This window comes from Loxodonta africana, chromosome 4 (assembly GCF_030014295.1).
Source record: "Loxodonta africana isolate mLoxAfr1 chromosome 4, mLoxAfr1.hap2, whole genome shotgun sequence".
NCBI classification, from domain to species: domain Eukaryota; kingdom Metazoa; phylum Chordata; class Mammalia; order Proboscidea; family Elephantidae; genus Loxodonta; species Loxodonta africana.
The window spans coordinates 39587642-39609819 of record NC_087345.1 but is presented as its reverse complement, the minus strand read 5'-3'; the positions used below and the strand labels follow the sequence as shown (position 1 = coordinate 39609819).

The window sequence follows — 22178 nt, the reverse complement described above, 5'->3', positions numbered from 1 at the left end:
GCCACTGCACACTTAAGAATTTTAAATGGTGCACACCTGGAAACATTATATTTCCTAATGTTGTTGTAGTGTACTATTGAGTCAATTCCAACTCATAGTTATCCCAGATGACAGAGTAGAACTGCCCCCATAGGGTTTTCTTGGCTGTAATCTTTACAGAAGCAGATAGGTCTTTTTTCCGCAGAACTGCTGGGTAGGTTTGAACCACCAACCTTTTGGTTAGCAACTGAATGCTTAACCATTGTGCCACCAAGGCTCCTTATATTACCCAATATCCTTCCTGAAATTTTGGCGGAGGCTTAAAAATGTTTTACTTGTTCGTTTGTGGTTGAAATTAGTACATTGTAAGGAGAAAACTACAGTAAGAACCCAGATTTTGTTTGTGACTAGAAGTTTGCCCCTTGTAGGATTTGGTCCCAGCAAAACCCTGTTGCACAACTGACATTGTATTCTAGATGAATGGTGCCCCCTATAGTACATCATAAAACCACAATGCAAAGAGTGCCCCTGGAGTTGTGCAACATGGTGGCTCTGGGTCCCAAGGCATTAGAATAAGGACTTTGTGCTAAGGGCTTTTAGCATTTGTTAATAATCAGGCCTGGAACCAATTTTCCTTGACTTTCCCAGCTCCTTTGACACCTGTATCTCTTTAGCCTGAACTGTAACTCTTCAGTACTATGCTAGAGCCCTTTCGTATCGCCCAAAGGAAATGGTCCCAATCGTTCCAGACAGCCAGCTCTTCCCTGTATCTGCAAGAAGCTTCTGCCAGAGCATCACCTCAGAGGCTTGGGAAGAAAGGTTTCCACAGCTCCCAATCGCAGTGAACCTATGGGCATTTGCCATGATGTGGATGAGCCAGGAAGCCTGGGTGTGGTGTGGATGAGAAGAGAGGGACAATCTTGGGGAACAGATTTAGCCCTGTTTTTGTAGCTTCAACTTTTCGATTTCTTTGCTACTCGAAGTAGAAACTGAAAACTCATTAGATTTCTAACCTATGATTAATCATCTTGCAAAAGTTTTCCCTGGATAGCTGTTAGATCAGGCCCCCAAACTGGACAGAATTCATGCCCATTTCTCTCCTTTCCAAGCTAGTTGTTGTTAGGTGCCATCGAGTCTATTCTGACTTGGCAGCCCCATGTGACAGAGTAGAACTGCCCCATAGGGTTTTCTAGGCTGTATTTTTTTTTTTTTTTTTTAATCTTTACAGAAGCAGAGGGAAGGTCCTTCTGTCACAGAGCCACTAGGTGGCTTTGAACTCCCAACCTTTCAGTTAGTGGCAGAGTGCTTAACCATTATGCAATCAGGGCTCTGTCCAAGCTAGGGGAGAGATTAATTTAAAAAGGCTCAATCACCATTTTCAAATAACTATGGAAAATCCCACATCAATTGTGAGATGGAAGGGTGTTTTACGTTCATAGATGAAATATCTGTAGCAGACAAAGCTAATTAGGAAAAGGAAGTAGAGGCTGCAATGCTGTAAGGAACACATGATAACTTATGATGCATATGATGCCTTTATGAGACACTCTCTAAAACATCTCATTTAATCCTTAGCACAACCCTATAAAGTTGATTACATTGCCCCCATGTGTCCCCAAGGCTCAGAGAAGTTATGTGACTTTTGCAAGGTCACACAGCCAATAATTGACAAAGAAAGAATTTGGATAATGGTCTTTAGACCAAAAAAAAAAAAATTCTCTTTACCACAAAACTTTTTCCCTCTCCTCAGCGCTCTTTTGCATTTTCAGCAAATTGTTAACATCACAAAACGAAGGTGAGGAGTCTGAGAGAGACTTCGGAGGGGGTGATAATTGAAACGGAATCTGTCTTCTGTGTTCCCATTGTACAGAACAAAAGCATTATCACAGATAATAAAGGTGACTGGTTCTCAAGCCTCTTCTACAGGCCAGGAACTGTGCTGCCTGCCAGCCTTCTGTAATCTCTTTGTCCACACTGAGGGGAAAATGGTATGATCCTCGTTTTTCAGGGTTTAGACAAAATTAGGCAACTTGCTGAAAGATACGGTTATCAAGGGGCAGAAACAAGATTCAAATTCAGACCTGTCTAAAGCCAACGTTCATTCTCCTACTAAACTCTACTATAAACAATGTTACTGAAGAACTTAAGTGTGTGTCCTAAAGCTGGCTGTGAAAGCACTGAGATGAGCTTACCCTCCGTGCCACGTGGTGCTGGGTACTAGGAATGTACATCATTACCCTGGTACACAAGCATGGGGGTAGAATTCTTCCCGCTATTCCAGAGACAGGTTAAAATGACGCAGAGAAAAAAGTTGCAAATTTTTTCCAGGACATTTAGCGTGGCTCAACTAACAATCACCAAGAATAGTAGTAGTTATCATGGACTGAGTATTTGATATGTGCCAGGCAGTGTTCCAAGCACTTTGTATGGCTTATCTCTTCTAAACCATTCACCATCCCCGATGAGGTAGGTACTTTTATTGTTTACATTTCACAGACAAGGGTTAGAGAGGTTAAGTAAATTTCCCAAAACACTGTCTGCCCCAGCCCAATGCCACATTCCTGCCAAGACAGATTCATTAGGATAACATTTTTATCTGGACCCCTTCACTCCTTTCATCATTCCCCTAAACACACTGGATATTATAAAGCAAAATCCACCTTCATTGATATAGACTCATCAGTGAAACAGTCTTTTAGGTCCAGTCCCTCTTGTCAGAGATGTTCTTTTCTTTCCTTAATAAAAAAAAAAAATAAAGTCAATAGAGACATAAAAGAAAAAAATCATAGCTTTACTTATACTATTGTCAGATATTGTTTTTTCTTCTCTTCTGAGGCCTTTCCACAATATCCCAATACCCCTACCTGGATCTCCACCTACATTATTAACCACTGATTATTAACCACTGATACCCGGAAAAGAAAGGATGTTTCCACATTTACCGTAATACCAGTGGGTGCTGGCAGCCAGAGCTGCTTTTTAAATAATGGCACTTTGGGGCATTGGCCTGGGTATTATAGGTTGAAATTTGTCCCTCCCGTGAACTATGTTGAAATCCTAACCTCTGGTACCTGTGAATGTGACCTATTTGGAAACACATAGGGTCTTTGCAGATGTAATTAATTAAGATGAGGTCATTAGGATGGACCCTAATCCATATGACTGTGTCCTTATTAGGAGAAGAGACACAGGGAGAACACCATGTGATAACACAGGCAGTAACTGGAATGCTGTGTCTACAAGCTAAGGAACAGCAAGTGTTGCTGGCAGCCAATCAGAAGCTGGGAAGTGGCATGGAACAGATTATCTCCTCAGAGCCTCCAGTAAGAACCAACCCTGCCGACACCAAGATTTTAGACTTCGAGCCTCCGGAACTGTGAAAGAATACATTTCTGTTGTTTTAAATCACCCAGTTCATAGTAATTTGTTACAGGAGCCACAGGAAACTAATACACCTGAGTTTATGTGTTCTAAGAGATCTCCTAACTGCTGCTGAGCAATCAGTGACTGGAACTCCCTAGCCACCCAAGGGGACCAATAAGCAGCCCTAGAATACTGCTGCCAATAGTTGAGTCAGCCCTATTGCCACAGCCCTGCTCTCCATACCTCTTCCTTCCACTCATTACCACTCCTGACCTTCCCACACCAGCAGTCCCAATAACCTGCTTCCTTCTCCACCCCTTCCAACCCTGATGAAAGCACTGTCATTTCCAGCTGGATAAGAACTTGGTAATTATCCAGTATGCTCCTACCACTTTACAGAAGAAGGATCTGAGGTATGGAGAAGGGAAGGTGGTCCCTAAACACCCACATCCTTGAGGTGTGGCTCCTGGAGTTCCATCCATTATGCAATACTGTGCTCAATTTCATGGCTCGTCATCCATACAGAGGGAGATGGAGAAGATTCTATTCAGTAGAATGCCTGTAAGGAAGAGTTCTGGATATTTCCAAAAGAAATACATTGATAAAACTGCTTGTGTGGGAGAGTGAGAGCTGCAAAGACATAGTCAAGCTATAAGAGACAAGTGAAAATTGCTAAGCATGAGCTAGAAAGGGCTGCACCGATCGGGGGGAGGGGGCTGGAGGGGGAGTCAGAGAGAGAGGAAGAACTCTCTCTTTCCAAAGAAGAGAATGGAGCTATCGAAATGATGAGGGACTGGAGGCTGTGTATTTGACCCCTCCCTAAAACCCCAGACTCTTCAGTAAAATAAATATATATGATCTTAGTTTCCTAGTGCTGCGGTAACACAAAGACCACAAAGTGGGTGGCTTTAAAGAACAGGAATTTTTTTTTATCACAGTTCTGGAGGCTAAAAGTCTAAATCATGGTCTCAGGCATGTAGATTTTTTCCTTGTTTCCTTTAGTCCTGGGTGTTCCCTGTTTCCTTGGTGATCCTCACACGGCATCTGTCTTCCTCTGTGTGTATGTAACTGTGTCTAATCTGCTGTTTTTAGAACTTAAAAGTGATTATATTTAGAACCCACCCTACTTGAGGGTAGTCTAATTGACATAAAAAGAAAACACTGTTTTCAAACAGGATTATATCCACAGGTATTGGGGTTAGAATTCCAACTCATATTTTGGGGAGACAATTCAATCCATAACATACTTGTAAATGCTTACCATTGATGGGTTTCCAATGGAAACTAAAGAGAGGCTATTTGGCATTTGGTCCATGCAATTCAGGGAAGAGAGTCATTTTGAAACAGGAGTCCAGGGGCCAGAGAAAGTCGTTAGAATCTCATTCTCTGTAAATTTGTAAATTTCCAGGTGGAGGGCTTTGGACTTCCACGCACCATGAGATTCGTGGAGGTTACAATCAATCGTACCTAGATCTCTGAGTTGCAAGGGATGAAACCTGGGCATAAATGTTTTCAAACGAAGCAGAGGACACCTCCTACAGTGTGTCAGGCCTTGAATCTCTGGGTCACAAGGCAAAGGAACCAACCTGAGCCTGGACAAAGAATGAAAAGTGAGAAAAGAGGCAATAGCTTACAGTAAGAAAAATATTTGAGAGCAGAATTCCTGTTGAGCTGAACTTAAAGTCAATTTGGTATGAGTAGGTGAGATAAAAGAAAAGGAAGAGAACACAACCACTAATAATACTCTTGACGTAACTAATTGCATAGTAGCCAGAGAGCCCACCTTCTTTGTCATGTGTCACTTGTATAAAAGCTGCAGCCCCTCGGGTTCAAGACAGTGTCACATTCAAGGAAACATCCCAGCAGATACAACAAATGCAAATGATATCCTCATGCTTACTTGTGTTTCTCAAATCTCATTTATGAAAATTGAATTTATAACCCATAGCAGTACTTACTAAAAGTCCCTTTCCTGTCTTCCCTAGTGCCTAACACACCTACAAACTCCTTCTTCTCTAAACTCCAACTCCAAACTGTCCTACTGAAAAGTGTCTGTATCTTTATCCCTCTCTCCTCTCCTCTCTGCTCTATCATATAGATCCATCTAGGCCCTTTGACTTCTGCTTTCATTTTTCTTTTCATTTTTAACCAGTACCTGATTCTCTTCAACAAAGGAAAATCAAGGAACTAACCCAACAAGCAAGAATCTTTCCCTTTTCCTTGTACCTCTCCAGTCTTGATTCTCAGTTCCCTAATTGTGCATCACAACAGAGATGGGAACAGAACTGATGAAACCAGAAATCTTCTCAAGGGCCAGGGAGAAGGAGAAACCAATGGAAAAAACGCAACTTTTAAGTGAGAAGGGTGAATAAGGATGGAACACATATATTAATAGATCTTATCACCACCACTGATAGAATGTACACACTTTGAGGGATTTAATGAGTTTTAAACTTTTCCTGTGCATCTGAATCTTGATCATTTTCACTATGTAGGTGGCTTTATAGGTGGTTCTGTTGGCTGCTTCCTTTATCACTGATGCTGAGGAGGTGGGAGAGCTGAAGAAGAATTCTTTCATTTTTTTAATTGAAAAGTAACAGTGTTAATCAGTAATATTCAATAATCTTGTTAACCTCGTCTAAGAACCCCATTTTGGACCCTTAATTTGGCAATGATGAGTAGATGTTTGCTAAAGAAAATTTTAAATGGAATTAAAGTCAAAATCAAAGTCTAGCCCATGACTCATAAACCAAGCTCACAGGTGCATCCTGTCATTACTGAGTAGAACCTCTAAGAGGCTGTACTGCCCAGGCTTCTGAGTGCCTTGATAGGAGAGGCAATGTTCTCATGCGTTTGCTTTTGCCTTTCCCAGTGTTGTGAGCAGAATGAACAGTGCAGAAGGCTTCATCTGCCTGAGCTACTAGTGGCCCCACTACACAGGCTGACTCGATACCCCTTGTTGCTGAAGAATATCTGGAAAAGAAGTACAGACTCGACTGAGAAAGTCATGATCTACTCCATCAAGGAAAATGTAGAAAAATCAATCCGTAAGTCCCTGAGATCAGTGATCTAGAGCTCTAATGGCACCATAATCAAAGTTGGGTGGGTAGGCAATGTGGCTCCTGGAAACCACCTGTCTTCCATCCTAGAAGGTAATTCCATTGACTTGAGGTCATGGTTCTCAGAAATGTGTATTTGAGTTTGAGTTGATTATAAATCAAACACCTAGAAAACAATGGGCTCTAGTCACATCCTGGCTAACCCTGTGAGAACTCTAATACCAAGTTTATAATAGGATGTGGCTCTGTCTCCAAGGGTTTCAGAAGTGAGTTCAGGCAGGAAAAGTTCTACTTCCCAAATGATTGAAGGCACTTTGTTTTCAACATCCATAATGAACCCACACACAAAGCAAGTGGGAATAAACACCGTAAGAAGCCCTTCCGGAGGATAAATTGCCATTCATCATTTTGTTTAGGTCTCTAAAATTCAGGGCCAATATAAAAATAATTCTAATTTCCAGAACTGAAGTTTGGAAATAGGAACTGAGCAAACCCTATGATAACTTAAGTTTATTGGTGTAGCTCTGTATAATTGAAATTCAAGCAAAGAAGTCCATTATCTATGCTTATTAACCAAGATTTCCTTGAAGGCATCAAAGGAGGACAACTCAAATTGATGATTACAGCTGTATATCCTTTTTTTTTTCCTCTCATGCAAGTTCAAAAGTAAAATGATCATTCAATTGGGAGTTTCTTTCCTTATTTTATATTTTTACTCAAATATGAAAATGACCCAAGGAATTAAAATTAAGATCATCAAGTGAAGAAGATAAAATTCAGTTAAGGACAGACTTTTTTGGATGTTTAAAATAATTTTGAGGATTTTTACCATTTGGATAGGTTTGTGAGGAAGATGGCAGAATCTTCCCTGGAGATTTCTTAATAAAAGATTCTCATTGTTGAGGGAAAAGATGAATGTGGCCTTCCTTTCAGGCTGTTGCCTCAAAGGTGATGAATTCTCAAGGGTTCCACTAACCATGTGATACTGTGGGTCTATGAACCCTTCCTATTTCACAATTTCATTCCAAAACCTTAATAGCAACAGGCTATTTGAAAATGTTGGAAAATTAACACAAACCTACAAAAGAGAAAAATGAGTTATTACCAAAAAGAAATGATCATCCTTATTATGAAGCAAATGTATGTTTTATAATTAAGACAAAAAGGTATATTTGTCCTTGTTAGTCCAATATTTTTTTTTTCCCTCTAACCCAAAATTTTTTCCTTTCTTCTATAAGGCTGTAAGGTGTAGGAAATAAGAGAAAACTGCAAAGGACTTTGTTGGTACTATTGAATTAAAAATGCACAATACATTTCCAACTGACTGAATTAAATTAGTTAAGCTTCATTCTTCTCTGCAAAAGGGTGATTTCAAATTAGTGAGTTGTTTTGGATGTTTAAATAGCAAGTAATATGTTAAATGAACCTAAAATACAGTTTGGCTTCAGTGGCAGCGGCTGTCTCTAAATGATTACTGTGGATCTTGGTTATAAAATTTATAATGCTATGTCATATTTGACTTGACAGCAGTGGGATGTCATATGAATTTAAAAATATACTGGCTGTTTCTTGTCTTTCAGGGGATCTTGAAGGAAAAGTGAAGTGGCTTGACAATTTCCAAACACTTAGACATCTACAGGAGATTATAGTGTGGCCTCCGCTTTGGGATAGAGATAAAAGGTTTTTCATTCCAGAGGTACAAAAGGATCAGTCAGGACTTATGTCCCTTTCCAGAAGTTTAGGCTTTCAGGTGAAAATACAATAGTCCTAGAGAGTCCCCAGCTGTCCACTTGAAAAATAAATCTAGCTTTTTGAGCAATAAAGCCTTTATCCACACAGCATTTTATGCGGGAGGCTGACGTCATCATGCCATTCTTGGGGTATCCTTCTGAGAGCTATTTCCAGTCTTTCAAGGCTGACCATCTACTGGCATTTCCAAATATTTTGAGCTTTCTAGACAGACTCCATTGCCCAAACTCCTTGTTTGTGTTCTCTTCCAGTCACTAATAACATCTCTATTTGATTTTTCTCCCTTCTTTTGCAAGTGCTTGAAACACATTTTTAAAGAACACATGGCAGAAAACATCTTGTCACCAACCAGCAGACACCTAATCTATGAGGGAAAATTAAGTCTTGCAGGTAAATAACAACTTCTTTTAGGAACCTAACATCTTCTCTACTTTGCAACTGTAATGATAGCTGGTTCAGTTGTTCCTAATTGAAGGGTAAGAGAAACTGTGTTTGCCTATGTCCAAGGTGATGGAAGATGTGATTCAGAGAGCACCCTCTGGAGTCATACCAACTCCGGCATCAACTAAGTTGACTTCACAACATAACTAGCCAAGTGCCTTCTATTTTCTCTCTGTAAAGTAGGGATGACAATATCTATCTCACAGGATTATTGTTAAATGAAATAACATACATAAATGAAATAAAATAGCTTAGCCCAAAGTCTCGAATACAAAAAACCCAAACCCACTGCCATCAGGTTGATTCTGACTCATAGTGACCCTAATACAGTAAGCGCTAAATCAGCGTCAGTTGCTATCATCATCATCATCATCACCATCACCATCATCATTTAACTTTTTCCATTGAGCTTGGCAATCAACTATTAAGGGTTTATCGAGAAGCTACTATATGCCATACCATGTTGTGTAGGTAGATACCAATGGGGGATATAAAAATAATGGCAGAAACAAAATAGTTGGGGAAAAAAGCAAAACAAATATTAAGCACTGCCATAACAGTAAGATCTGCAAATTTTTATGTAGTTGCTGCCATTGAGTTGGCCCCGGACTCATGGCAACCCCGTGCACAATGGAACAAAACATTGCCCAGTCCTGCAACATTCCCATGATCAGCTGAGGATTAGACCGTTGTCATCCATAGGGTTTCCACTGGCTGATTTTCCTAAGTAGACCTCCTCCAGGCCTTTCTTCCTAGTCTAAGTCTGGAAGCTCTGCTGAAACCTATTTAGCATCATAGCAACACACAAGCCCCCACTGGCAGATGGGTGGTGGCTGTGCATGAGGCTCATTGGCTGGGAATCAAACCTGGGTCTCCTGCACGGAAGGCAAGAATTCTACTACTGAACCACCATTGACACCCAAGACCTGCAGCGTATGTTCATAAAAGAATCTCTGTGAGGCTGGGCTACCCAGGACAGTCTTCATGGGATACATGGGACTGGAGATGGGCTTTGAGGGGTAGAAAGGGTGGGGGGTCAGTGGAAGAACAGGAGGGAGGACATCCCACATGAAGAGGACAGCAGGAAAAAAGGCTTGGAGGCAGAAGCCACCTAAGAGAATGGGCTTACAGCAGAGTCATTAGGATGGTGAGCCCTGGCGGCCGGCTGCCAATTCATTCTGGCTCAGCCTTGTCTGCCTACGTAACCCTGGGCCAGTTACAGCTACCCCTCCAAGCTTCTCTTTCCCTCTCTTTGTTGTGAGGATTAAAGGGGCTAATAGATGTATAAGAGCTTGGAAAAGTATCTCGAACAATAAAGAGCTCAATAAATGGTGTGATTATCAGAGAGGCCTGCATTTATTTATTTGTTTGTTTATTTATGCACAAATCTTGATTGGGTACCTACTGTGTGTGAAGCCCTGTTGGATGTGAGGTTAACTATTTTTGGTAGGGTGAGATCTGGTGGGAAGCTGTTGTGCAGCAATTCCTTACTCGATACACATTTACCAAGAATCCACGCTATGGTAGGTAAAGCTAGTTGCCACTGGGTTGATTCCGACTCATGGCAACCCCACGTGTGTCAGAGCAGAATTGTGCTTCGTAAGGTTTTCAATGGCTGATTTGTTGGAAGTAGATCGCCAGGCCTTTGTTGTAATGTGCCTTTGGCTGGACTTGAACCTCCAGCCTTTTGCTTAGCACCCAAAGGCATTAACCATTTGCACCACCCAAGGACTCCTGTATTTTAGTATAGTGCTAGATAGCAGGCTGGGACATAATCCTCACCTGCAACAGAGGATAGACATGGCCAGTGTTTTACATCAAAGTGCTTAATCACATATTATCTCCTTGAAGTGAGTTAGGCAGCAAAGGTACGTTTAATCCAATGTTATAGGTGAGGAATCAAGGCTTGGGCAGGGTCTGTACCTTGCTCAAGGTTACCTGGCTAGTAAATGGCAGAGGTCATTTCTTGTACACTTTAAGAAGTGGAGGAGGCAGAAATGAATCTTAAATATTTCATTTTTATTCATTTAGCCTTAGCCACCTAGCTTTCAGGAGTAAAAGTATGTGGTAAAGAACTTTTAGAATAATATAAATGAATGAATGGATGGATAATAAATAGGATAAAGCATTTACTGGGTTTCCCTACATCTACTTGAACTGCCTCTTCCTCTGAAATCCACTAAATTTACCCATTTCTTTTTCTGATTTCTAAGGGATAGAGTAAAATAGGAAGTGGGATAGCTTATTGTAATATTTGATTTGGCATAAATTCTGAAATATCTTCTCAGGAAAAAGTAGAAAAGCCTCTTTTCCTTAAGTAACTATCAAAAGCAATATCAGAAAGGGTCATCAATAAAAAAAACACATGGAGAATACTTCCACACGTATACATACATTGAAAACTTGAGAAGTAGTTTGAATGACAAAATGCCTTTTATCTTGTAATGTGTACCTTTGCCATCACCATCCAGATGCATCCAGCAGCAAAAATGCTGCGAGTTCAATTAGTTAATGGATTTCTCCTATGCTTAGTTGAAACCATTACCAATGCCGTTCGAGTTATCTTAGATCCACATGAAATGCATCACAAACACAGTGTCTTTAAAGCTGGAAGCTTGTGTTCAAATTAAGTCTCTATCTTAGGAAGAAACCAATTTAACATTAACCCAGCTGTCTGACCCAGAGACTAGAGGGCCTTAGCTGCAAGCCTGGACCGTAGTCCGTACTCTGCTTTTTACTAAGGGATTCTTTGACTAAAAACAAAACCTTCTTACTATCTCAAGCACCTATTTCACTTTTTCTTTCTTTCCTCAGAAAGCACAAGATTCCTGGATGTCTATCTGTTTCTATTTGATGATTTCCTCTTAGTCACAAAAACTAAGCGCAACAAGAAGGTAAAACGCTATTTCTAAATAAGTTGTATTTAAAATACAAAAGATTCTTATACCTCAAATGTGTAAATTCTTATACATCTTATACATTAAAAACCATTGAATTTTTACATTATATAGCTATAAACAACAGCAACTGAAATTTAAAGAGCAAATTACATTTCTTAAGGAAGTCTAAGGAAGTGGGCATTTTAGAAAGACTTAGTTTGTAATACTTCCAAGGCAGATCCCAGAAGCCACAGGACTTTATGCCTGACTGGCCTGAGCAAAAGAAGACAAAACACCTTTGTCCATACTGGCTTTTTCCTCTTCCAAATTGGCCACTATGACCAAAGCTACCAGACTGAGACACACCTCTAAACTGTCTGCTGCCGTTGCCAACAGGTGGCATCCACCACTCATTTCAATTTGAAAGCACACATCATTCCTGAGAAATGATGACTTGGGGGATGAGGCTGGGATGGAGCCCTGATTTTTCAGTGTCAGCTATATAAGAACTGCAGAAGCCAAACACAGTCAATAGTTGGCATCACAAAATTAGTCAGCTGAGGGCATTAGGTGCTCTCAAGTTGTTCCCCAACTCAGTGCAACCCCACACAAAACAGAACAAAATGCTGCCCAGGCCTGCACCATCTACATCATCAGCTGCACATCAGACTGTTGTGTGATCCATAGGGTTTTCACTGGCTGATTTTGGAACTACATCACCAGGCCTTTCTTCCTAGTCTTAGTCTGAAAGCTCTGCTGAAACTTGTTCAGCACCATAGCAACACACAAGCCTCTGGATGGACAGGTGGTGACTGCATATGAGGTACATTGGTCAGGAATCAGACCAGAGTTGTCTGCCTGGAAAGCGAGAAACTACCTCTGAACCACCACTGACCCCCTAACTTGGAACTACAGCCATAAAATCTCTTCAGAGAATAGGAATTTTTTACATTATTTAATTATAACTGGTTATTGTTATTATTTATGTTGTTATTTTTACTACCCATTAAGTCACTGGTCATGGTCCACCCAAGACTTTCTGTCTAATCTGTTTGACCATCTGTTCCCTGAATGGTGTGTGTGAGTGGTGTCAGGAAGGAAGGCCCCTCTCAGGTGCTCAGACACATGCCCTGTGAGGTAAGAGGAGGAGCAGCAATAAGTCTCAGACCATCAGAGATAGCTAATGCTATTTTATTCCACTCACTTCTGTATCAAATGATTAACCTTATGCAGATGATGTTAAAATCAGGAGACTAGATATCTCATATTTTTTAATAAGCTAAGCTTCTAAATGACATGTTGATTAGTTGAACTAAATAATTCAAGGATCCTTAAGCAATAAAACAGACATCCATTCATTAATCTATGGATAGCTGATCTGAGCTTGGGTAGGAAGTGGGGGAAAATTAAGAGCCATAGTTTCAAAATTTGTATGACCACCTATTTTAAGCTTCCCAGACCAGCATGTCTCAACAAGCTAAACTCTGAAAAATCTCTACTCCCTTCAAAAATCTTAACACTAGCACAGCCTACCTTCACTTCAAATAGTGACACAGATCAGAGAACAAGAGTTAATGGCAGTCTGTATAAACCATATCAAAAAGTAATATTTTGGTTTCAGGCTTCACAACTTGATTCCAAAATAAGGAATGTTATCAGTTTTACATTCCTCTTTACTATTTGGTGTTCAATATGTTGTTGTTGTTGTTGTTGGGTGCCGTTGGGTCGATTCTGACTCGTAGAGACCCTATGTACCACAGAATGAAACACTGCCCAGTCCTGGGCCATCCCTACAATCCTTGTTTATGCTTAAGCCCACTGTCGCAGCCACTTTGTCAATCCATCTCGTTGAGGGTCTTCCTCTTTTCCACTGACCCTGTACTCTGCCAAGCATGATGATCTTCTCCAGGGACTGATCCCTCCTGACAACATGTCCAAAGTATGTAAGACGCAGTCTCGCCATCCTTGCTTCTAAGGAGTATTCTGTTTGTACTTCTTCCAAGACAGATCTGTTCGTTCTTTTGGCAGTCCATGGTATATTCAATGTTCTTTGCCAACACCACAATTCAAAGGTGTCAATTCTTCTTCAGTCTTCCCTATTCATTGTCCAGCTTTCACATGCATATGATGTGATTGAACATACCATGGCTTGGGTCAGGTGCACCTTAGTCTTCAGGGTGATCTCTTCACTTTTCAACTCTTTAAAAAGGTGTTCAATATATATCATGCAAATCATTAATCTTTTATACCCTTTACAAAAAATTCAGCACTTTATAAAACAATTCCCACGATTTACAAATCCTAGAGCGTGGAATCCAAAGTGCAGGATTAGATTCCACACACAGAGTTGGCCAAAATAAGGCTTCCCATTCTCATTCATGTAACTCAATACTATCAAGTGGTGAAGACACTCTAAATGAAGATCTTTCCAAGGATGTGACAGTGAATTAAATGTTTCCCAGTTATGGATGTCAGTCGTTCTTTATTAAGGTAATTGAACTTGGAGATCAGAAACATTTTGCTTTAAATCGCTGTGTTTAGCGAAAATGTTTTTCAAGATCCAGGTTGTCTCTATAACCTGTTTGCTTAAATATGCACTTTAGATAAGTGCACCAAGATTTATTGCCTATTTACTGCATTATTTTCCTATTTAATTTCAGAAATCTGGGAACTCTGACGCTGGATTAATGTGTCCTTCACTTACTGCTGAGCTGCAAACAGTAATAAAAGAGGGTGGTTCGTGTACAGTAGTCGATCAACCCATCCCACTAGATAGATTGGTAGTCAAAAATATCGATCCCCTCCACGTGTCAGGTATGTGTCTACTTTTGTCATTTGGTTCATCTATTTTCATCACAGGGTTTTATATTGGCCTTTTGGGTAGCAGCACATGAATCCCATTTAAGTCTTCATAAAACACAATATGGGGTGCCTATGTGGTACTATTTCATTCACTCTGTGAATTAGTTATGGAGGGAGCATTGCACTTGGTATTCATTGCTGGGATGACCCAGCTCTGCTACCTGCTAACTGTGTGACCTCAGGCAAGATATTTAAATGTTCAGAGCCACACAGTCCTCTTGATTAACTAGGAATAATAATATCAGCTTCAGTGTGTTGATGTGAGAATTAAATGAAATAATGCATAAATATTAAAAAAAAAAAAAAACAACCCACTGCCACCGAGTCAATTCCGAATCACAGCAACCCTATAGGACAGAGTAGAACTGTTCATTGGGTTTCCAAGGAGCAGCTGGTGGATTCGAACTGCCAACCTTTTATGGTTAGCAGCCAAGCTCTTAACCACTACGCTACCAGGGTTCCAATGCATGTAAAGCACTCAATAAATGATAGCTATTATTATTGCTACTGTACTGTACTACCATTATTAGCATTGTTGTTATTTGTTAAAGTACTGGTAAACCATGGCATGCTATGCAAGTGTAAGATATTTTATTACACTTGCTCTACATAAATACGCCAGAAGTAAATCTGTAAATATATGTATGCACGTGTAGGTATACATAGTATGCCAACATTAAAGAGCAAATGCCTAAATGAATATACAAATGAATAATAATAGCAAACACTTACATAGTTATGCTATAAAACTAAGTTATATATTTAAATGCTTTACATGTGCTAACTCACGAACTGATGGAGTTTCTCCTCCAGAGCAGAAGGGCTCCATTGGGGGGAAGTCTGCATCCAGAGCAGAGATTCAGTATGGGGGTCCAGAAACTAGTAGGTAGGTTCCAGAAGTCAGTACCTGCTGGTATTCCAGAAATCCACTGCCATTTTGTTTAGTTTTTCCTGGAGAAAAATATTATGGTGGAAGGACTCTTATGATAGGCATTTATTCCTTCAATAAAGTGAGTGTAAAGATTCTGTCATAATAAATAAACTTGAGGGGAAGTAGATGTCATAACTCCCATAGGAAAGAGCTGAAGAGTCTTGGGCTGAGGGCCACAGCCCTGCCAGCTTTAAGACCTAGACATTATAGGAAATCTGACATCACTGGATTATGTGGGGAGGTGCATATTCCACCCCACCCCTCCCACCTTCCTCTTTTTAGTGAAAACAATATTTTTTAAAACTATAGTTCCACTCTTTTTTTTTTTTTTTTTTTAAGTACCTGATTTGTAACTGCCCTTCCTGGTTTTGGTGGTTTTTTTTCTAATTACTCTGGTCTATCATTTTGACTGTTCAGACACAATGCATGAGGCCAAGATTGAATTTTGGAGTGATAAAGACCTAGTTTCAAATCCTGGCCATGTCATTGATAAACTCTGTGACCTTGGGCAAATTAATCTAAGTCTGTTTTTCCTCATTTGTAAAGTGAGAATTAGCTGGCTTACAGAGTTGCTGTGTGATTTAAATGACACAAAATGAGGAAAAAAAAAAAACATTGCGTAGTGTCCAGTACCTACCTAGTAAGTGCTCAGTAAATGGTGTCAATTGTTTTACTAGAATGTCAGGGGGAAAAGAGCTATTCATGCCTTACTATATATATTTTACAGGCAAAGCCATAGCAGGTCCTTTTGCTAATCCATCCCATATCCCCATATCACAAACAAAACAGATGAGGTATGCTTTGAACAGCAGAACTACAGTTTTTGAGGAAATGGATTTTAAAAACCAGCCAAGAACAACAACCTGATCTTTAAAGCCTCACTTTGCTACAGGTAATTTATAAGGAGAAAAATCAGGGCACGAAACAAACATAGCCAGATTGTTTTTCCAGAAAGGCATTTTAGTAAGCTGAATGTCCCTAACCCCAGAGAAGTGGGACAGAATTTCATGACCTTAACAGGCTTCATTTGTTGTAGTATCATTTAGGAATTACGTTGTTTAGAATGCTAAGTGTATAATCTGTGATAGTGGAAACTTCTGCAGTTAAGAAGATAAAAGTCTTGCATTCACAATTCCAAAACGAGTCCTAACCTGCCTTGGCTGAGTCTGGTTAAATTCACAGACCTTGACAAATAAAAATAATGGCAATGGACAAGCATGAGTTTAATGACCAGCCAAGGATAAAAACCAGCTGCTCTCTTCGCACTCTCTGTAGTACTTGGCATGGCCAGGAGACAATCCTGTTTTGTTTGTTTCTCCATATAAATCAACTGCAGAAGAATGTAGAGGTTACAGAATTGTATTCCCTGTGTTGTATTAATAATTCAAGAACAACCTTTCATTTTAAGAGCTCCTGCTGCATTAAAAAAAAAAAAGGAATCTGCTCTCCCAGTATCTTCTGCCATTTTTTAAGACACTAGCTAGGGAATGACAGGACTGACAGTCTGTTTCTTTTACAAACACAGAAACCATGCCGGCACAGTTGTTTTGTTTTGTTTTGTTTTGTTTTGTTTCACATCTCAGTTTGGTAGATGCTGAATTTATCTGAGTCCATTTTTCAGTTTTTCTTAGCCTGCTGTGACGCATTCAAGTGGGTTTACATTTTTGCCACATCTTAATTGGTTTGTAGATCGCTGTGATGTGACACCCCTTTACATACAAGAACGTATCATTTTAAAAGAAGTGGCGAGTGACAAAAAAGAAACAATTACCTTGTTTTATATATTTTATAATTTTTTTTTTGCCCCACAAATATTTCCACTTAATATGATTAGCTTCTTCTATAATGAGCCCATTTTCCATCACTTAAGCCATAATTGCATTTCATCAAGCGCAGAAATCTTTCACTAAGGAAGAAAGGGTTTTCATTTTTAAGTGGCTCTATTTGGATGCAGCGGAGTCTTGGCCTAGGAATCAAAAGTTTATTTTTGTTTTTGGTAATCTATGTAAACCTCTTGCCTCATTAAAAATAAACCAGGTTCTGTATTGAGAAGACACTGTTTGGATTCCATATTAAACGAGTTGCCTTTTGTCTCTGTAATATCTTTTTCTAGTCCTTGGGCTGAGAAATGCTTTTCTTATACAACATGAAAACAGATATCGACAGTGTATAGCAGCATTCTTATTACAAGCCCAAACGGAAAACATCAAAGTACGTATTTTACCTTTGGAAGTCTTTGATTCTTCAGAGTGTATGCAAGGAAAAATCTTACCTGAAACCTCTTAAGTAAAGGCAAATGGCAAGTGTGTATCCCTCCTACCTGCTTTGGGAAGGGCAGACAGTGGGAGGAGGCAGGGGGAACATCCAGTCCATGTAGTGCTCAGAAATCTCAGAGCTCATCATTTCCTCACTTGCAGCCGTCTACTTTCTCCTGCCTCGGAAGCCCAAGTTGCCTGCCTCTGAGCTAAGCAGTTTCAGTGGGAGAGGGGGGAAGAACCGCTGTGGATTGCATGATTAATTTTTAAGATGCTCTAATCAAATTCCCAAGTCCAAGTATACAAATAATGTGATATCAACTTAGGTGAAGGGCAGGCTGCAATAATGACCATGTCTTTAGCCTTTGAAAATATACCACTGTCTTTATAGCTATTGATTTGACAGAGCTGCTGCCCTTCTGACTCTGGTTTCTCTATCTTAGTAGTTTCCATTTTTATCTTTCCCTTGGTTGGCTTTCATCAAAGCAACAATGTGACCACACAGAAGATACACTATTACATTATTCTTAAGGACTTAATTTCCTGGATCACCGTCTTCAAAGTCTGTTTTTCAAATTATACCACTAAGAACTTCTATTTGCACACAAAATGGAAATTCAAGGAATTCCATTTTATATTCTTGTACTTATTTTTCTAATTAGTCATCATTGATTATTATGGTTCCTTGATTACTCCTATTTATCCAACTCACCTACAATACTCATTGAATCCATTTGCATTTTCATGTAATTAATTTATGTTGTGTTTGATGTAAGAAAATGGGAAATGTGTGCAAATATTTCATTAGTATTCAGTTTTAAAGAACCAGTAAATATAATGGAAAATACTAACCCAAATATGTGAGAAATTGTCAGCTTATTCTAATCAGTCTCTCTCTCTATTCTTTCTTTCCAGAAAACATGGATGACACAAATAACAGCAGCAATCTCTTGCTTTATGAAGAGTCTGGAAACCAAGAAAATATCTCTTTTCACATTGCCTGCAGAATCTTCTGAAATTTAAGGATCTAAAACACATTTACAGACTTAAAACAAGCTGTCACATACCTTTTTAGGTATTAGGGCTTAAAGTACTCTCTCATCCAAGCTTTTGCAACACTTACCTAGTGATGAGCTAGAAGGAAATGGGCATTAGAAAGGAGTTCCAGAATTTGAGAATTTGAGTTAAGAAAATCCTCAGTACACAGGATTAATGACCACAACAGATTTGAGCTCTGGGGGATTTCTTGGCAAGTATATACTCATATCCAGACTAGCTTATAATGTGTCAGTCAGGCTTCCAAGAGGTGTGAGTGAAGCATGGCGTTATTATAATTTGTAAAAGGGTGAATGATCTGATAAATGGGTGTTGGGAGGAAGACAATGTCCACTGCTTGCTTGCTTCCAATATGAATTCTAGCATTTTTCTTTGTGTATATCCACAAAATAATGAAACCAATTTTCCAATATGGCTTGGTAGTCAGTCTTAATGCTTTATAGTCCTACCTCAAACATAATAATTCCTTTAACACAAAGCTTGATTGCTCTTTTAATATTATTACTGTTGTTAGCTGCTGTCCAGGATCAGACCATTGCGATCCATAGGGTTTTAATTGACTGATTTCAGAAGTAGATCACCAGGCCTTTTCTCCTAGTCCATCTTAATCTGGAAGCTCTGCTGAAACCTGTTCAGAAACATAGGTACACTTAAACCTCCACTGACAGATGGTGGCTGCCCATGAGGCACGTTGGCAAGGAATTAAACCTGAGTCTCTTGCATGGAAGGCAAGAATTCTACCACTTAACCACCAATGCCCCCTCCACCCCCTTTTAATATAGTAAGCAATAAATAATTCCTATACTTAAACAGCGGGTTTTTGTTTTTTTTTTTAATTCCTGTTATCCAAGAGTTCATTTATCTCAGGTATAGTACTCTAACTTGGAAGCAAAAAAAGCCCAAAAATGAAATCTACTATTTTATTTAAGGAAAGAAACAAGCGTCTGTTCCAATTTCACCAGCTAACACTTTTTACGTGGAAGATTTTCCAATAAGGTATATTTCTCTTAACCTCATTTTTAGATGAAGGATGGCGTCTGCCGTAAAAATACTTCCTGGTTTTGAGTGTTTTTGTGTGTGTGTCCGTGTACTTTAGCACAGTGTAGTTGCTTTTAATCTTACTTGGCAGGATTTGAAAAAATCATTAAAATTTTTATGAAGGCAGCTTGACTAATAATATTATCAGGGAGGGACATACACTATTAACTGCATATAAGCAAATAACTATTAGGGTCAGATCCTATAAAATGGAAGTTCACAGCCTTCAGTTCTAGGCAGGGTAGGTACCTTTTGCAATTTCCAAAACAGAAGTAGTGCATTTATCTGATTTGGCTGCAAGACAAATGATATCTTAACTGATCTCTTTAAGTTGGAAAATGGGATAGAGGGGATGAAGTTTGGGGGAGTCATAAGCACAGTAATTATCTGAGGAAAACACAAATTTCACCATGCAAACAAGGCAGGGCTGTCAAGTGCGATAGCAAGGCTCTTGTAAAAGGGGCAGCCAGCACTATTAGAATGGAGGGCCACAGCCACAGTCTCTTTATAACAATGGCAGACACTTATTAGGAGTAAGGAAACTTTGGAAAGCAATAACTATTGTTAATGGCTAAGAATAAATGAGGAAAAAAAGGTAAAGAAGTAGAACAGATTTCAAGTGTGAACCTAGAAATGGGATCCGGATGAGACTGAACCGAAAGAGGTTGTATCCAGGGTCAGACAATATAGATTTATGCAAGAGATCATTTAAGAAAAAATGTCAGGCTACAAAAAATCTTTGGAAAGATAATAACAATCATCCATCAGAGATTTTTCGGTATAAACTGATCTCAGAGGAGAAGAATGGATTAGGCCTGGGTGATCACTCAAGATACCTTTAGTCCCATGAGTACCTACAAAAAAAAAAAAAAATCCAAACCCACTGCCGTCGGAGTCGATTCCGACTCACAGCAACCCTATAGAACAGAGTAGAACTGCGCCATAGAGTTTCCAAGGAGCACCTGGCGGAATCGAACTGCTGACCTCTTGGTTAGCAGCTGTAGCACTTAACCACCATACCACCAGGGTTTCCTCCCATGAGTACAGAAACCACATATTTATCTGTATAAAGGACTAGTTTCCTCCTTAAACCCCCTAAAAAGAAAAGACTAAATTAACAAAGTATGTAAAACAGCTTATGAATATATATAAATTGAAATTCTATAAAGCTCATAGAATAGCATATCTAATAAATTACATATTCAGTGTTTGAAGACATACACATTATCCTCTTCAGAGGGAAGCATATGAGACTGAAATGGGGGGGAGGAGAACACAGCAGAAAACAAATGATACACTGAGCCCTTATAAAATGATCTTTAAATGGGCACCTGGGTATTAAACTTAGACAATGAAAGAAGGCATTAATTTTTTTTTTAATATTTTAGTTTTGTTAATTCTATACAATAATGAATGAAAAGAAAAGGTGATGTCTCAAGCAAAATGGCATTCACAATTTCCCCTGAAATCATCGACTTTTAAAATGATTACTATTCTAAGTTGCACAGCATGTTGAATATCGCCACTGTCTATATCCAAGTGCAAGGTTCCAATATTTTGTAAATAAATTAATGCAAAATGGCTAATATCTTGTTCTCTTTTTTAAATAGACAAAATAATTTATAATCACAGACTACATCTACTGGAAAGAAATATTTTTTAATATCATCTTTAACATATAAAAAAAAGCAACAATTCAATAAGGATCCTTCCATTGTTCTTTGTACAGGTTTCAACACTGAGCCATGTAATTTATCAGTGTATTTACAATCAATAACCTTTCCAATCACTGAGTTTAGAAATTACAGTATTGACTGAGCTAAACTCTCTCACAAAATAAGGCACAACTACATGATCACAAGTAATAAACACAATACAAATAATGAATCCAAAAACTAAATGAGAAAATATTCATGCAAAAGTATTCACAGAAATTATGAATGTATGATCCAGTTCAAGTATAGAATGTCATATACATAACTGCATCGTGTTACAAGAAAGTCATTACTTCTACACAGAAAGAACTTCGCTATTTCCAATTCTATTTTATACAATTATACATAAATTCAGTACATTTATGCACAATATTCACATCTGCAACAATAACAAATTGATCATTAAGATTCAGGCAAAGGGCAATTAAGACGCAATAATGTGTGGCACATTATAATTACAGAATACCATTCATCAAGTTCATGTCTACGAATACTAAATTGATGGCACATTTAAATCTTATGGATCAAATCATCCGTGGTTTTACAGCCAAAGTGCATTTAACAAAAAACTGCTGCAGTCAAATAGGTCATGAATATCAAAATATATGATCATAATTTGCTCTCCACTTAAAATCCGAACATTTTTATGCAAATGCAAGGTTAAAAAAAATTGCCTCTAAAATTCTAGACATTATATAAATAATCATAAAGGCTTTTTAAGAGAGATGGGAAACTAACAAATTTGGCAGTTGCTATTTAGCATTACTGTGAGGAAAATATTAAACTAGCTAATTCCACATTAAGAGGTAGATGAACACAATATTATTTGTATACTACATTGAGGTTCTGTG

General features: G+C 38.9%; 1 protein-coding gene across 3 annotated transcripts in view; it reads left to right on the top strand.

Moving 5' to 3' along the window:
* The window catches only part of PLEKHG7 (pleckstrin homology and RhoGEF domain containing G7), a 77499-nt gene extending 55675 nt beyond the window's left edge, over positions 1-21824 (top strand). For all 3 annotated transcript variants that reach the window (XM_064283741.1, XM_023559587.2, XM_064283742.1), the window contains 7 exons: positions 6215-6389; positions 7982-8097; positions 8447-8540; positions 11406-11485; positions 14131-14284; positions 17377-17474; positions 18434-21824. In XM_064283741.1, coding sequence (XP_064139811.1) covers positions 6215-6389; positions 7982-8097; positions 8447-8540; positions 11406-11485; positions 14131-14284; positions 17377-17474; positions 18434-18541 — 825 coding nt within the window. In that variant the 3' untranslated portion in view covers positions 18542-21824. The remainder of the gene's footprint in view (positions 1-6214; positions 6390-7981; positions 8098-8446; positions 8541-11405; positions 11486-14130; positions 14285-17376; positions 17475-18433) is intronic.
* The last annotated feature ends 354 nt before the right edge of the window (positions 21825-22178 follow it).